Here is a 16643-nt window from a genome sequence, read left to right as displayed (position 1 = left end):
TGACAGAAGTAGACTTGAATTGACTAACTTTAAAGTCAACTTTCCATTAAAGTTGACTTAACCTGAAGGTAAGTTTTTGGCAGATGACCAATCAGATTATAGAAAGTTGCCTTACTTTCAAGTCCCTTACGTTGCCTGAACCTGCCCAATGACTCATAATTCTTTAAAATGTTGATAGACGTTGCGCCTATCTAATGTCTATGAACTGTCAAACTCAATTAGTTTTATGGAAAGGAATCTTATAAGTTACTCAACTGTCAAAAGCTTACTGTAAAGACATTCAAAATATTGTACAGTTTATTGATTTTAAATGAGTAACTTGTTTTAGTTGAAATTATAGGAATGTAAGCAGTTTCTAATATCATTTATTAGTTCTAAAATAAGGATTTAAGCAAAAATATTTTAAAATGTATTCATATATCTTTTATTGATTAAACTTAAAAACAAAATATTTTGTATAAGTTTACATTTTGGATTCGCTTTATAATCTTTACTCCAGAATGCTGTCAAACATCTTCTTTTTCTCTATCAAAAGTCATTGAATCTGAAACTTCTCGTTGTTCTTTTATCTAAAAATTCAAAGCATGTTAAGTTATGAAAACAAAAAATTCCATTCATAACTAACCTTTATCATGTGCACCAAATACAACAACCCAACCAGGCTTCGAATTGAAGACTTTGTAAGTATTTCGGACTTCCAGTTTATTGCAAGTTCCTTTAGGTTTGAGTTCAAAATATATTATAATTTTATCTCTTCCTTCATTGATTTGCTTTGACTACAAACGAAAGCTTTTGAATACAAAATATCTTGAAATTAAGAAAATAACATACCTTGACATCTTTACCAAGATCATCTTCATCTTCGGAATCTTTTTCATTGCATATGAATCCAGATTGAAGATTAATTTCCAAAACAGTTAATTTATTTTGAGTATTTTTCATATCCGAACTCGAACAGATCTTTAAGATTCCCAAGTGTTTGGAAGTTTTCATAGTCGATATACTTATGGTATAAAGCGAAGAAGGCTGATCTTCAGGTACAAGATTATAACTATATCTCAAATCGATCACAGCAAAACCATGACCTTTGCTTTGAACTTTTATTTTCTGGGATTTTTGGGATATCTTAAAAATAAATATAATAAGTTAAAAGAACTAATGTCAAAAATTTGTAAGATTGCACCTCAAACACTTGAAGAACTTGAGAATTTTCGGAGTTTACTCGAAATCTTCCTGACTTATCTTGATCATCTTTGATGGAGATATCTAGATTTTCTGTCCTCAATTGGAGATTTCCGACAAATTCAATCATAGCTTGAAGTGCTACCATGTGTGTTATTGTAGTTGATTCTCTTTCTTCGTCTTTTTTGGGGGCAATTAAGCCTCGTACAATGTGTAATAAGTTTTGTTTGGATTTGTCTTGATTCTCGAATAGATGAATTAAGCTTTCAGTAGTTGATTCAAGATGTGATTCAAGTGTATCTGATTTTGTCAATTGAACTTGTTTATCTTCATCTTCAAAAATATAAAGAAAGAAAGAAAGAAAGAAAGATCTTTAAACTTCCTTATAAAATATTTACTTTTTAAACGAGAGTTTGAACTCAATTCTGTAACAAAATTTTCAGCTTCTTTATGTTTTCCCAGATGCAAGACATAAGCTGCCATAACAGAAATTGGAGAGTATTCCAAATCATCAGCTATATCGAACAAACACTCAAAACCTGTAATATTTAGTTTATTGCTGTTTTTATTGATATCCTGGAAATATAAGTTTAATGCACGTGCTTTGAAAAAAACTTAACAAGTACTCACCTTATGCATTAAGAATACCATCAAACTAAAAGCTGTAATTTTAACGTCTTGTTCTATACCTCCATCACCGTCTTTTTCTGACTTGAAGCAACCATTTTCTTGTTGCTTGGATTTAAGATACTCCAAACCTCTGTCTATAACTGTTGGTTCAATATTTACGAATTCATTAGCTTGTTCCAGTCCCCACAATGTCAAAACAGTTTGCCAAACATCACCACTTCGTTCAGTTTTTCGTTCAAAAAACCCAAAAGAACCATCCAAATACTTGTAAGACAATTGATTTTGATAGCCTAGTTCCAGGTTAAGCCTAATTTTATTTTCCAAACTTGGATTTGAATAGTTAAGAGCCTGAAATGATCTTCCTTATTAATTCACAATTCTACAACTGATAGAATTGCACAAACCTTTAGATATTTCAAAGCTATTGTATTACAGATAATGAGCTTCATATTGTCTTCACCATTTCCGTAAGGAGCTCTAGCATTATCTTGCAAGTTTTTCATCAAAGGTCGAAAAATATCTCCCACTATCGAAACCTCAACTCTTTCCGACCCCACTACATCGTTTTTGGGTATGTCGATTGTTAGTTCATCTTCTTGTTCACCTTCTTGGGGAAGATTTACCAAATAGGTTTTTGACATTGAAAAGGGAATACCCTCTGGTTGGACATAGAGAGTCTTCTGTATGGCATCACTTGCCACTGAGCTGATAGCATTAACCGTTACATTATGATTTCCCGCCTTCAGGGGTTTCATAAAGAATTGCATTTTTTCTCTTTTCTTAACAGAAACTTGCTTTGAAATCATTTTCTTCGGTTCTGATTCAGTTTCTGGGCTTTCCAGAAGATCAAGGTATTCACTATCAGTTTCAATTGTCACATCAGTCAAAGCTTCTTGTTTCATATAGTTACTTATATAAACTGGAACTTCAACAATTTCCCCTAAATTACAATCAACGATTGAATTTTCTGGATTTTTGAAAGTCGTAAGATCAGTATTTCTTATACCTACCTTCTTTAACTAAGCTTGGTATATCCATGGATATGAAAAATTTCTGAAAAACTTTTAAATGTTTTGCATTCTTGGTGAATGTCAAACCAGTGTCGGGATGTATTGAAAATCCAGTTATAACCCAAGTGGTAATTGTGTCTGGTGCCGTTTCCATGAAATGTATACCTCCTTCTGGAGTCCTATTTCAAAAATATATCAATTAATCTTTGAATATAAAAATTAATGTATGTATAAGTAGCTACTCCTCGAAATCCATATACAGCCAACTTTCGGGGAAGTGTTTTCGAATACGTTTTTCTTCGAACCCACCTGTATTTTCATAAAATTAAGACCTTTAATTTAGGAAAGAAAAATCACTTCTATTTACCTCCACCCGCACCACCTCTTGCATAGTCCAAAAAGGCATTAGAGAATGTTATAATGTCTCCAAATTTTCCACCATAATCCAAAATGGGTTGATAATTTCTTATGGCATTCACACTTCCAAGTTCATTGTCGACTTTGTCACTGTCGAAAATTTCGTCTTTTTTTATACTTTGCAAAGCACTTTGATCAAGTCCCATCAAACCAACATAAGATCCTTTATTTGTTGTAACATTAACATACACTGATGTCCCGGGGGTAGTTTCTTTTTCAGTCTCAATTTTAATCTTTGAAAAATATAATAAGCTTAAAATTTAGAAATTGAAAGAGTAAAACTAAGACTATAACATAGAATAAGACTAAGGCTAAGGCTATAGCTAAGGCTAAGGCTAAGACTAAGACTAAGACTAAGACTAAGACTAAGACTAAGACTAAGACTAAGACTAAGACTAAGACTAAGACTAAGACTAAGACTAAGACTAAGACTAAGACTAAGACTAAGACTAAGACTAAGACTAAGACTAAGACTAAGACTAAGACTAAGACTAAGACTAAGACTAAGACTAAGACTAAGACTAAGACTAAGACTAAGACTAAGACTAAGACTAAGACTAAGACTAAGACTAAGACTAAGACTAAGACTAAGACTAAGACTAAGACTAAGACTAAGACTAAGACTAAGACTAAGACTAAGACTAAGACTAAGACTAAGACTAAGACTAAGACTAAGACTAAGACTAAGACTAAGACTAAGACTAAGACTAAGACTAAGACTAAGACTAAGACTAAGACTAAGACTAAGACTAAGACTAAGACTAAGACTAAGACTAAGACTAAGACTAAGACTAAGACTAAGACTAAGACTAAGACTAAGACTAAGACTAAGACTAAGACTAAGACTAAGACTAAGACTAAGACTAAGACTAAGACTAAGACTAAGACTAAGACTAAGACTAAGACTAAGACTAAGACTAAGACTAAGACTAAGACTAAGACTAAGACTAAGACTAAGACTAAGACTAAGACTAAGACTAAGACTAAGACTAAGACTAAGACTAAGACTAAGACTAAGACTAAGACTAAGACTAAGACTAAGACTAAGACTAAGACTAAGACTAAGACTAAGACTAAGACTAAGACTAAGACTAAGACTAAGACTAAGACTAAGACTAAGACTAAGACTAAGACTAAGACTAAGACTAAGACTAAGACTAAGACTAAGACTAAGACTAAGACTAAGACTAAGACTAAGACTAAGACTAAGACTAAGACTAAGACTAAGACTAAGACTAAGACTAAGACTAAGACTAAGACTAAGACTAAGACTAAGACTAAGACTAAGACTAAGACTAAGACTAAGACTAAGACTAAGACTAAGACTAAGACTAAGACTAAGACTAAGACTAAGACTAAGACTAAGACTAAGACTAAGACTAAGACTAAGACTAAGACTAAGACTAAGACTAAGACTAAGACTAAGACTAAGACTAAGACTAAGACTAAGACTAAGACTAAGACTAAGACTAAGACTAAGACTAAGACTAAGACTAAGACTAAGACTAAGACTAAGACTAAGACTAAGACTAAGACTAAGACTAAGACTAAGACTAAGACTAAGACTAAGACTAAGACTAAGACTAAGACTAAGACTAAGACTAAGACTAAGACTAAGACTAAGACTAAGACTAAGACTAAGACTAAGACTAAGACTAAGACTAAGACTAAGACTAAGACTAAGACTAAGACTAAGACTAAGACTAAGACTAAGACTAAGACTAAGACTAAGACTAAGACTAAGACTAAGACTAAGACTAAGACTAAGACTAAGACTAAGACTAAGACTAAGACTAAGACTAAGACTAAGACTAAGACTAAGACTAAGACTAAGACTAAGACTAAGACTAAGACTAAGACTAAGACTAAGACTAAGACTAAGACTAAGACTAAGACTAAGACTAAGACTAAGACTAAGACTAAGACTAAGACTAAGACTAAGACTAAGACTAAGACTAAGACTAAGACTAAGACTAAGACTAAGACTAAGACTAAGACTAAGACTAAGACTAAGACTAAGACTAAGACTAAGACTAAGACTAAGACTAAGACTAAGACTAAGACTAAGACTAAGACTAAGACTAAGACTAAGACTAAGACTAAGACTAAGACTAAGACTAAGACTAAGACTAAGACTAAGACTAAGACTAAGACTAAGACTAAGACTAAGACTAAGACTAAGACTAAGACTAAGACTAAGACTAAGACTAAGACTAAGACTAAGACTAAGACTAAGACTAAGACTAAGACTAAGACTAAGACTAAGACTAAGACTAAGACTAAGACTAAGACTAAGACTAAGACTAAGACTAAGACTAAGACTAAGACTAAGACTAAGACTAAGACTAAGACTAAGACTAAGACTAAGACTAAGACTAAGACTAAGACTAAGACTAAGACTAAGACTAAGACTAAGACTAAGACTAAGACTAAGACTAAGACTAAGACTAAGACTAAGACTAAGACTAAGACTAAGACTAAGACTAAGACTAAGACTAAGACTAAGACTAAGACTAAGACTAAGACTAAGACTAAGACTAAGACTAAGACTAAGACTAAGACTAAGACTAAGACTAAGACTAAGACTAAGACTAAGACTAAGACTAAGACTAAGACTAAGACTAAGACTAAGTCTACAAATTTTGAACTGTCAACATTGCTCATAATTCAAAAGTTTTGGGATGAAAACTTACCGAATTTGAAGACATTCTCTTTATGGCAACATCTTTGAAATTACCTCTAAAACCCGTACTTTTGATGTGATGAACGTAAAATGTTATTTTCGGAACCATCGCAGAAGTCACATCAAGACTTAGAATGTAAATTGTTGCATTTCCATCAGGGATCTATTATTGTTGAGTTAATTTTCACTTTATTAATAAAAAATTTACAATACCATAAAAACTTACAATAACGTGATCCGATTGAATGATATCTTTTCTTGACACAATTTCATATGTAAACTCTCCAATTGGGTCCAAGGATATAATTTTTAGATCTAGCTTTTTACCTTCTTGAGGACTTTTTTTCAATTTAATTTTAAAATATAATTTCATTGAAACAAATTTATTTAAAAATCAAGATTATTTGCCTACCTTTCCGTTAATATTTCCACATCCAAAGGACTTTTTCGCATCCATATTGTATTGGATTTACTTCTCTCAAATTCTGCATAGATATAACATTCTGAATAATTTTTATTTGTTACATTTATTTCAGCTGAATTTTCCCCAATTTGTTTCTTATATGAATTTCGAATTATATCAATTTCATTTTGATTATATTCATTGGCTTTTTCACTGCATCCCATTACAATTTCAATTGGAGCTTTTGGGTCTTCAATAGAGTTGCCGTGTATATCTTTTATAAAAACTTCAACCTGTTTAAAAAAAAAATTAAGATCTCGAGCAGCTTTATTTTGTTAAAACAAATATACTCACCTTAATTTTTATGATTGGTTCTGATCTAAACACTGACGGAGAATTGATTTCAATTTTATAGGGTTGACTGTATATCTCGAATTCTGCTGTTGTCCAAGATTGTTCCTCCTTTAAGTCTTCATTGACAATGGCTTCTATATGAAATTTGTAAAGCACTGAAGAAGCAAGTGAGCGTGAATCAAATCGGAAGTTACCACTTTGTTCGGTATTTAAATGAATATGTTTTTTGAAATCTAACGTATGTCTTGCTTTTCCATCGAATACAGTATTACTCTTTAATGTTTGAATTTCTTCAGGGTAAGGCGCTTGGGTATTGATTATTATTACAGTGAGATTTCCCTTAACAGGTTCATCGTAAAAATAACTAAAATAAAATATTTAATTTCACAGATAATGTAAGACAAATTTTGTTCACAGAGAAGAAGCCTTTGAAAATACAATTTCAGAAGAAAAGAGCGACATAGATGATGAACAAATAGAGTTTATGACTTATAATCGAAATATGAACAACTTGATGTCTTAGATTGTTAAGACCAATAACAAGTAAAAACGAAGAACAAATAAATTACTTACTTTGCACTAAACTCCAATGTAATTTTACCCTCGTCCAAAAAAACATTTCTTTTCTTAATGTCAACCTTAAATTTTGGCAACACATATCTACTAACTTCGATTTTTTTAATTGCCTTTATCTTTTCACCCCTTTGAACTCGAATATTCCATATGCCCAAGACAGGAAAGTCAGAAAGTTGAAATTCACTCTTGAATACACCCTTGACAAATTTAACATTCAAAATACTTCTTACAAGATTATTTTGATCGTCCTTTAAAAAATAAATATTTTAATTCACTTATAACACATTTTCTAGATTAAAAGTTGATGTGCACTTGGCAACACTTACATAAATTTGAACGAGTATTTCTTCGTTCAATAATTTTGCTGGTCTTCCCAATTGATCGATGCATATTACACGAAATTTAAACAATTCTCCGGGTTTATATTTGGGTTTGTTTGTTTGTATAAACGTCCAATATTGATTAGCATCGAAATAAACTAATTCGGAATTTTCACTTATGATTCCACGATATCCGACTACTTTTAGATCTCCAATGGAGCTATTGAAATGTGGTGCCTGTAGTTTGACTAATTTTGTTGTTCCTGGCTTGACTTCAATAGCATTAAATTTAAAAGTGGTATCGTTGGTTGCATAGCTTTTAATACTTATATTAAACCAGCAGGATTTATGAAAATCATTTAAGGTGAAAGAAATATGGAAAGTTGAATCGGGTAGAATGTAACTGGGGGCAACAACTGTGTAATACCTGCGGGGAAATAAAAATAAATGTATAGATAAAACGCCACATGTCATTAGTCTAATGGTGGTAGCAAATTGAAGTCTTCAAAACGTGAAATTGTTTGTTAAAGCCAACATTCAACTAATATTATGACACTTCAAATGACAGCTGAGTTTGACAGATATCAAATGCCAGCATTATCAATGAATGACCTTTGTATATATTAATATTTGAAAACGAGTTTATTTAAGATTAAAGTTAAAATACCGGCATTATTAACTACAAGTTTTTTAATTTTTAATTATTTAAATTAATTTAAAAGGTGGCTTAAACATCAATAATTAATTTTACTACCCGCATTTTGCCATTCTGTCATATCTTAAGCTATTTATAACTATTTTGTGTCTTAAATTAACAACACGGCAATCTCACTTAAAACTATTTAAAACCGATTGAATACAGAGCCTCATAAAAAAGCAGCGATTTATTGAATTTATTGGTAAACTTGTATAGCAAAGCATCGAGCTATACAAAAAGTAACAATTAACTTGTCTTCGTTTAATATTTATACATCAACTTTTTTGTAGTAAATTAACATAAACTATAAATAAGTAAACGTGTGAATTATAAATAAAACAAATAACAACACCGTTTCCGTATTCATTCAAAAATTATAACAACTGCCATAGAAGACAGTTTATTAACCCATTTCAAGAATGTTAAGCAATTTAATAAAACCTTTTAAAAAATGAATTCTAACCCCTTTTTGATAGAAACAGCATCGTGAAATAAATTTAAAATTATTAAGACATCGAAAAGATAGCGAGTTAGAATTATTAACATTATTATTAAGATTGAACTAACACCGTCGACTTCAAAATAACAACTACTTTCAATAAAACAAGATATTGTTCTTGAAACTATTTTAGCTGAGCGTTCTCATAGAAAAGTGCGATTATGTAATTATTGAAAAAATGGTTGCATGTATATATTGAGAATCAATGACGTATAGATTGTAATTGTGCATAGATTTTCTACGTTAAGTTAATCTTTAGATGAAGACTTCAATATTGCATACTTTTCAAAGACATTATAACAGTAAAATTTGACATTAAAATTTGGATTTTAAAAATATTTAGTCGGTCAATTGTTTTGTTCTAGCAGTTGTTATTTGGTATGACATTCTACTGTCAAAATATTTATAGTTTTTCACGTTCTAGCTGAAATACTCTTTAAGCTTTCTTATTTTCAAATTTTGATTGACATTTTTAAGGCTTATGCAGCTGTCAAAGTTACAAATGACATTTATGTTTACATAATGTCAAATTGGATATCGTCATCAAAATCCAAATTATCCGTATATACAAATCGTGGTTTTAAGAATCGACGTTTGATAATCTCTTAGAAGTCATTGAGCATCGTTTTTTGTTTACATCCAACGAATCGAAATTATGAAAGTTAAAAAAAGAATTGGAGGAATTTAAAAAATGTTTTTTTGTGATTTTAAATTCGTTAGCAAATCAATCCAAGGTCCGTTTAAGTTTTAAGGCCCCCAGCATACGAAGTAGAGTGCGCAATACTTCCACTCCATTCAAACATAACAAATTCGAAGATTGAAATATTTATTTTGTTCGTCGTATATCTGGATTGATTCCATATCCGAAATAACCACAAAATGACAGACTGACTTAACTTGAAATAATAAGGGTCTACCCCAAAGGGTGCTCAAAATATCTGATTTTTTACTTTTAGTATACTTTTTTTTAAACAGTCGATCCCAAAAATAATTGGTAACATATCGTAGCAAAATTCATTTCAGTCCATCTGCAGTTATTTTTGTGTTACGATCTCAAGTTCAACTGTTCCGCATTAATAAATATAATTTAGGACTTTGATCAGGGTTTAATAAACCCTTTTTCTATTCTAAAATCCTAAAAAATAAAAGTTGAAGAACTCATATGCAGTCTTGAAAACTTATTAAAATTTTTGAATCAGAAGAATTTGATGCACACTTTAAAATTTCTCCTCCATTTTTTTTTTCTTGCAAATACATTAAGACTTCTGTCAATTTATAGAGCTATTTAACATCTCGTCATGCCTTCGTTTTCAAGCCTGTCGATTTAAGCTTTTTAATTGAAACACTAAATTTTAGATTTAAAGAAACAAATTTTGCAAAAGAAACTCACGATAAAAGATCATTTATAATTGGTGTTTGGCAATTAAATTTTTTAATTAAACTGTATTATAAAACTAAAAACCACGACATTTGTTGCTAAACAGACCTAAAATCGGTTAACATAAACAACTGTTAATCAGTATTGATTTAAAATTCACGTAATCGATTTTTTGACATCTTATACTTTTGTATGTTAATTCCCCAAACAGGCCTTATCAGCTTTTAAATAAAAATAAATTTTCAGAAAATATGTTTAGTTTTTTTTTTTTAATAAATAAGCTTATTTGTATCTTCAATAATCTTTATAAAATATAATAAATAAAATAAAATTCCATGTTTTAAGTTTCACAGCGAAGCCTAACTGTCATTAATTTTAAAACTTTTTATAGTTTTATCATCTGAAAAAAAAAACCTTATTTAACCCAAATGCAAGTGATAAAATATTCTTTAAAATAAACCTCTTTTATGTGTATCATAGAGAACAACCCAACTAGGTTTAGCATTCAGGACATTGTACTTCTTGAGGGTTTCAAGTTTCAAACAGAGTCCATTGTTGTCAATACTGTCTATGTGAGCTATCAACATGTCATGATTGTCGTTGACTTTGAGCGACTAAAATTGCATGTGAAAAGAAGTTAGCAAAAAGTTTATTATTAAAGACTTATCCTGATGCGTTTTCATAAGAGCTGAAATCAATTAATGTTGCAATAAGATATTTCCATTAAAAATTTATTTGAAGGTACGAGAAATCTTAAATCACGCGTTTCGTTAAGTTTATGTAATTTAATATTTCCGTCTTCATCTTTTTTCATTGAATTTTTGACATTTCAATACGAAATCGTATCCAATGTGTTGCTTTCATGAAATATTTGACAGCCAACCGAAATTCTCTCATTTCGTCTATGGAAAACGCAAAATTAAGGTTAAACAAAACAGTAAACACATGCCTTAAATTTCCAAGTTAAACCAATTTGTGGAGTAATTTTGTCAGTGAATGCGTATCCAGATTGGAGAGTTACTTCCATCATTGTCAAGTGATTACCACTATTGTTTCCCAAAACACGCACACAAACTTCAAAAATAGATAGTAAACTCGAAGATCGTTCTGTGGTTATATTGGTGGCATAAGTCGATGATAATTGATTTTCAAGAACTAAATTGTACTTGTATATGACACCAACAACTGCAAAACCATATCCTCTGCTTTGAAGATGAACTCTTCGAGTTTTTTCAGAAACCTGATGAAATTTTTAAAAAGATGAAATAAATTGGAACAAAAATTCGAAACATTTAACCCACCTCAAATGTTTGTAGGATTTGAGAATTCTCAGAAGTGATTTGAAACTGTCCAGATCCATTTTGATCGTTGGTGAAGAAAATGGTCAGATTATTTTTGCTCAAATTAAGACCTTCAATGAATACAAGCATTGCATGCAGAGCTATCAAGTGAGTTAGGGAAGACTTTCCATCTTCTGTAGCGATAAGACCTCTTATGATGTGAAGCAAACTTTTCAAAGGTGTCCCTTGAAACTCGAAAAGATTAAGCAGACTCTCAGCAGTAGTTTCGAGATGTGATTGTAGGCTATCGGTCTTTTTCCAAGACATTCTCTGGCTTGCCAAATGTCTATTCGTGCTTAGTTTTTTCAAGCAATCTCCAGCCTTTTCATGCCTTCCAAGAGTTAAGACATAAATTGCCAAAGCAGTGATTGAAGAATGGCCCAAACTATCAGAATTTTCATACAAATACGTAAGACCCTTAGTTAAGACTTCGGAATGACTTGTTCTCCAATTCTATATCGGAGGAAATAAAGATGAACTTTTTGAGATCTTCAACTTACTTTTTGTAAAGTGTAAAAATACCTTACCTTATCCATTAAAAATACCATTAGGGTTAAGGCTGTGTATTCAATATCTTCCTCGATGCCATTTTTCGATCTGAAACAACCGTTGGTTTGTTGTCTTGTTTTCAAGTAATCCAGACCCCTCTCAAATACTTTTGATTCTACATGAATAAAGTCCTTTGATTGTTTAAGTCCCCAAAGTGCGAAAGCAGTCTGCCAAATATCACCAGTTCTTTCAGTTGTTCGGTCAAAAAGTCCAAAAGACCCATCTAAATGTTTGAAACAGAGCTGGTTTTGATATCCGAGTTCAATGTTAAGTCTTAGTTTACTTTCCAAACTGGGAAAGTTGTAATTCAAGGCCTGATGTAGAAAAATAAATTTCAAGACAAAAGTCACATTTTTTTTACAATCTTCAACAAACCTTTAGATATTTGAGAGCCAACAAGTTCGAAATGACAAAACGCATATTGTCTTCACCATGTCCATAGGGAACACGAGCTAATTTCTGTAAGCTTCTTAAAAGAGGTCGAAATATATCACCAACTATTGACAGCTCAACTCTTTGGGAACCGGGTACAGCTTGCTCGGGAATATCAACTGTGATCTCGTTTTCTTGTGTGTTTTCTTTTGGTAAATGAACCAAATAAGTCTTCGAAATTTTATATGGAAGGCCTTCAGATTTGACATTAAGGATCTTTTCAACTGCATCACTTGCCATTGCTGGCGCCAAAGCTTTAACTGTTATATTCAATTTTCCCGATTTCAGTGGTTTCATATAAACTAGAAGTTTTTCTCTTCTGTTCGATGGAACAAGAATTTGTATAGGTTCTTTGGGCTGCAAACTCACCTCCGGTTTCTTGAAAATCTCAACTTCGTCACTATCACTTTCGATCATAACATTTGTCAAAGCATCTTCCTCCATATAATTACTCACGTAAATTGCGACTTCAATTGTTTCACCTTTTAAAGAAAACTTTGTGTACTATAATCTAGGTAAGAAAGTCTTGAAGGAGATATGCTTACCTTCCGTAACCAAGCTTGGTAAGTCAACTGAAACAAAATACTTTTGAAAAACTTTCAAATTTGTTGCGTTTTTTGTTAAAGTTAATCCAGTTTTTGGATTCAGTGAGAACCCAGTTATGGCCCAAGATGTTATGGTATCCGGTACAGTTTCCATAAAACTGAATCCTCCTGCTGGGGTACTTAAAATATATATATGATCATTTTCTTAAGTTTCAACATTAAGTTATACCTTTCAAAATCTTTATACAACCAACTATCAGAGAAAATCTTTCGAATATGGGGAAATTCTAAAGATGGTTTATCAATTGATTCCGGGAAATTCACGTCAGTACCTTCGAAAATTGTATGAATACCAAAATCATTTTCTCCGAACCCTATACAATAGAAACGAATATTATTTTAATCTTTATATTAAGGAAACATTTTAAACTTACGTGAATCAATTTTTGTAAATGCATTCGAAAAAGTTAAAAGTCCTGCTTTTTGACCAGGAAAATTATAATTGTCAATATTAATAGAATCATAATTTTGAAGTTTTTGATAGAAATGATTTTCAGTCAAATCTTTGTCATCGTCATGTAAATTTTGTAATATTCTATGGTCAAGGCCCATTAAACCAACATAGGAACCTCCATCTGTTGTCACACTAATATTTGCAGAAGAACCTGGTATTGTTTCACTGTCAGTCAATATTTCGATCTAATTTGGGATGGATTTAAAATGGGCATATTTTTTCTTAAGACTTGAAGGTTGCAAATCTAAACGGGAATCTATACTTACCGAATTTTGAAAAGCCCTTTTTATGTAAACTTCCTTCAATTGTGCAGTGAAACTTCTTTTTTTAATCCGATGAACATAGATTGTTATTTTTGGAACCATTACATATGTCAAATTCAAATGAAAGATGTGCATTTTCTGTCCTTCTGGAACCTAAATTTTACATAAGTTAGATGTATGTATAGTTAAAAGAACCGTGCTTTCAAAATTTACCTTTAAGTATTCCGATTGAATAATATCTCCTCTGGACACTATTTCATATATAAAATGTTCAATTGGATCCAAACTTTTAAGTTTAACCTCCAACACTTTGCCTACTTCAGGGCTTTCAGTTAAAACATCTAAATAAAAAGTGTCCTCATTTCTTTTGATATGTTCCATGCGAGATCTTATTTCTTGATATTTTGCATACATTTTACATTCAGTAAAATTTTGGTTTTCTATTTGTACGTTCACATAATCTTGTTTTCCAATTTGATAAGAGAAGTCAGTTTTGAAAAAACCGTCACTGTTTTTACATTCTGTCATAATTTTTACCATGGATCCAGAAGGAACAATTATTGGTATGTCTTCCAAGTCAGTGATTGAAAATTTCACCTAAAACAAAACGAGACAAGTTTTAAAAGCATCAAGAATCATCTAGAAGCAACTTACCAGAATTTTCAAAACTCTTTCGGTACCATCAAACATTTTTGGCACTTGGAGGTACATTTTAGAAGGTTGGCTATGAACAACGATATCGCTTTCAGCTATTAATTGCTGTTCGGTGAGGATATCAGTGACAAAAGCTTTAACTCTGAATTTGTAAAGAATTCTCGGTCCTTCTATATATGGATTTTCATTTTTATTAATGTTTAGGTTATTTTTCATGTCTAAGACAAATGTGGCATTCCCATCGATATCTGATTCTTTTCTCAATACCGGCAGACCATAGTGGAAAACTTCAAAAACAGAGTATGTCCTTTCCAGAAGAATTGTCAAATTTCCTTTGACAGGTTCATCATAGAAATAACTAAAGATAGAGAGTTTCAAAATAAATGCGAAATTTAAATTCATCATCGTAATCTCAAAATAATACAAAAACGAAAAAACAATCTGACAGCTGTCAGTTTAGGGTAAGTATAAATGGAATTTTAAGTGGTGTTGGCTCGAGGAGAGGAGCAAATTCATGCGACCCAGCCATTCACTTTAATTTTGTATAATTAAAATGTCGGTTAGCTGTCAAATTGATATTTTCAGAGTTGCCAACACTAAAAACACAAATGGCGGCAAATTCAAATCTTGCTTTAATATTGCGGTTTATGAAAAATAAAAGAAAATTAAGATTTTTCATTTAAGACTAAGGAACTGTAACAATAACAAAAGGTTATCTACTTACTTGGCACTTATTGTCAGAATTAGCTTATCCTCGTTAAGTGCCACATTAGATTTTGTTGAAATCTTCACCGAAAATTCTGGAAGCATATATTTAGCTACCTGAAATCTTTTCTCAGCAGCAACATTTCCGCCGACTTCTGCGCCAATTTTCCATTCCCCCAACGGCGGATAGTCCGAAAGTTGAAATTTCCCCCTAAACACACCCTGTATAAGTTTCACATTGGAGATAAACTTGATTAAGTTGTCTTGACTGTCCTGCAAATTAACACGTTTTATCACTCAACAAAAAGTAAACAAAAACAAAAACAAACGCTTCCACTCACATAAATCAAAACCGATATCGTACTATCAAGTTGAGCCGGTCTTGTCAATCGATCAATGCAAATAAGCCGAAATTGCACCAATTCACCAAGTTTATACTTAGCCTTGTTGGTTTGAATAAACACCGAATGGGAATCATGTTCGATATTAATTTCAGCCAAATCTCTACTAATGACACCTTTGTAACCAAGAACCTCTAAATGTCCACGTTTGCTTAACAAAGTAGGCACCTGCAATTCGATCAACTTAATGGTGTTGGGAGGGACTTCAATTGAAGTCTTCAATTCATAACGTTGGTGCGTGTGTACACGTTGGGCTTGAGAACTTATAAGAAGCGTTATATTAAACCAGCAAGATTGGGGAAAATCACTCACGGCCAGAGAAGCATGGAGAGTCGATTCCGATCGAATCGTTCCGGGAACAATAATCGTATAGAATCTGTGAAGATTATGCAAGTTTTTAATGTTTATTCCACGAAGCAGTTATAAGAAAACTTCATTTAAAATTTATGAACAAACACAAACCCTTCTTGGTATGATCGAACTTCGTGTGAACAAATTAATATTATCAAGGCAACAAAACAATGATTTTCTGATGACATTTTCTTCACATAGGACGCGAAGAATTTAACTTTCAAGTGCTGCCGCAGACACAGCTAAATTGTGACTGATCGCAAATGATAAGTTTGTAAACAAAATGATCGCACATTAGAGATTGAAACCGGCAACAGCAAGTGGGCATGAGCATGGCATCGATGACGTTGACGTTAGACTCACTGGCTGGTTCAACAATAAGTCATTAGTTTTTAATTAATTACTAAATTGTTTAGAATTTCTCTTTACATCCAAAATAATTTAACATACTTGCAGGCGTTAAAGATTTCAGATATGTGTTATTAATAAAGTTTTAGGCGAACTTTTAAAGTTACGGACCGCAAAAACTGCATGAATTCAAATACTTTTTTTTTTTTTTTAAAACAATAGCCAAGTTAAGATTTTTATGATAAAACTGTGTTATATTTAGTCTAACCAACGCCGCCGCAGATCATTGACAAAACGGAGATCAAAGTTATTGTTAAAACAAACAGTCCACATAAAATAGTTTGTTCGCGTTACTTATCCTAATGTCAAACGTCAAATTATGTTCCTTTGTG

The 16643-nt window shown here is 31.8% G+C and overlaps 2 protein-coding genes across 5 annotated transcripts; both read right to left on the bottom strand.

Moving 5' to 3' along the window:
- Window positions 1-398: 398 nt before the first annotated feature.
- On the bottom strand, window positions 399-8873 carry LOC129951130 (alpha-1-macroglobulin-like). 2 transcript variants are annotated; one of them, XM_056063142.1, is made up of 18 exons: window positions 8736-8873; window positions 7582-8002; window positions 7253-7503; window positions 6874-7043; window positions 6680-6813; window positions 6335-6618; window positions 6149-6260; window positions 5933-6085; window positions 3190-3472; window positions 3065-3131; window positions 2823-3001; window positions 2217-2752; window positions 1813-2160; window positions 1581-1758; window positions 1184-1515; window positions 832-1125; window positions 626-776; window positions 399-569 (listed from the first exon to the last, which is right to left on the bottom strand). In XM_056063142.1, exons 1-18 carry the CDS (start codon window positions 8816-8818, stop codon window positions 529-531), a joined length of 4017 nt encoding a protein of 1338 aa, XP_055919117.1. In that variant the 5' UTR covers window positions 8819-8873; the 3' UTR covers window positions 399-528. The 2 variants fall into 2 exon arrangements, with proteins under 2 accessions (XP_055919117.1, XP_055919116.1); XM_056063141.1 differs by having other exon boundaries at window positions 6680-7043.
- A 1526-nt stretch (window positions 8874-10399) lies between these two features.
- LOC129951616 (thioester-containing protein 1 allele R1-like) lies at window positions 10400-16155 on the bottom strand. 3 transcript variants are annotated; one of them, XM_056063857.1, is made up of 16 exons: window positions 16015-16155; window positions 15865-15928; window positions 15493-15814; window positions 15171-15424; window positions 14447-14804; window positions 14006-14389; window positions 13796-13945; window positions 13450-13714; window positions 13245-13389; window positions 13016-13194; window positions 12414-12952; window positions 12017-12352; window positions 11451-11942; window positions 11099-11389; window positions 10610-10763; window positions 10400-10549 (listed from the first exon to the last, which is right to left on the bottom strand). In XM_056063857.1, exons 2-16 carry the CDS (start codon window positions 15876-15878, stop codon window positions 10509-10511), a joined length of 3924 nt encoding a protein of 1307 aa, XP_055919832.1. In that variant the 5' UTR covers window positions 15879-15928; window positions 16015-16155; the 3' UTR covers window positions 10400-10508. The 3 variants fall into 3 exon arrangements, with proteins under 3 accessions (XP_055919832.1, XP_055919831.1, XP_055919833.1); XM_056063856.1 differs by having other exon boundaries at window positions 15493-15928; XM_056063858.1 differs by lacking the exons at window positions 15865-15928; window positions 16015-16155 and having other exon boundaries at window positions 15171-15419; window positions 15493-15604.
- Window positions 16156-16643: the final 488 nt, after the last annotated feature.

The sequence above is a fragment of the Eupeodes corollae genome, chromosome 3, assembly GCF_945859685.1.
Source record: "Eupeodes corollae chromosome 3, idEupCoro1.1, whole genome shotgun sequence".
Lineage (NCBI taxonomy): Eukaryota > Metazoa > Arthropoda > Insecta > Diptera > Syrphidae > Eupeodes > Eupeodes corollae.
This window is presented reverse-complemented; position numbering and strand designations above follow the sequence as displayed.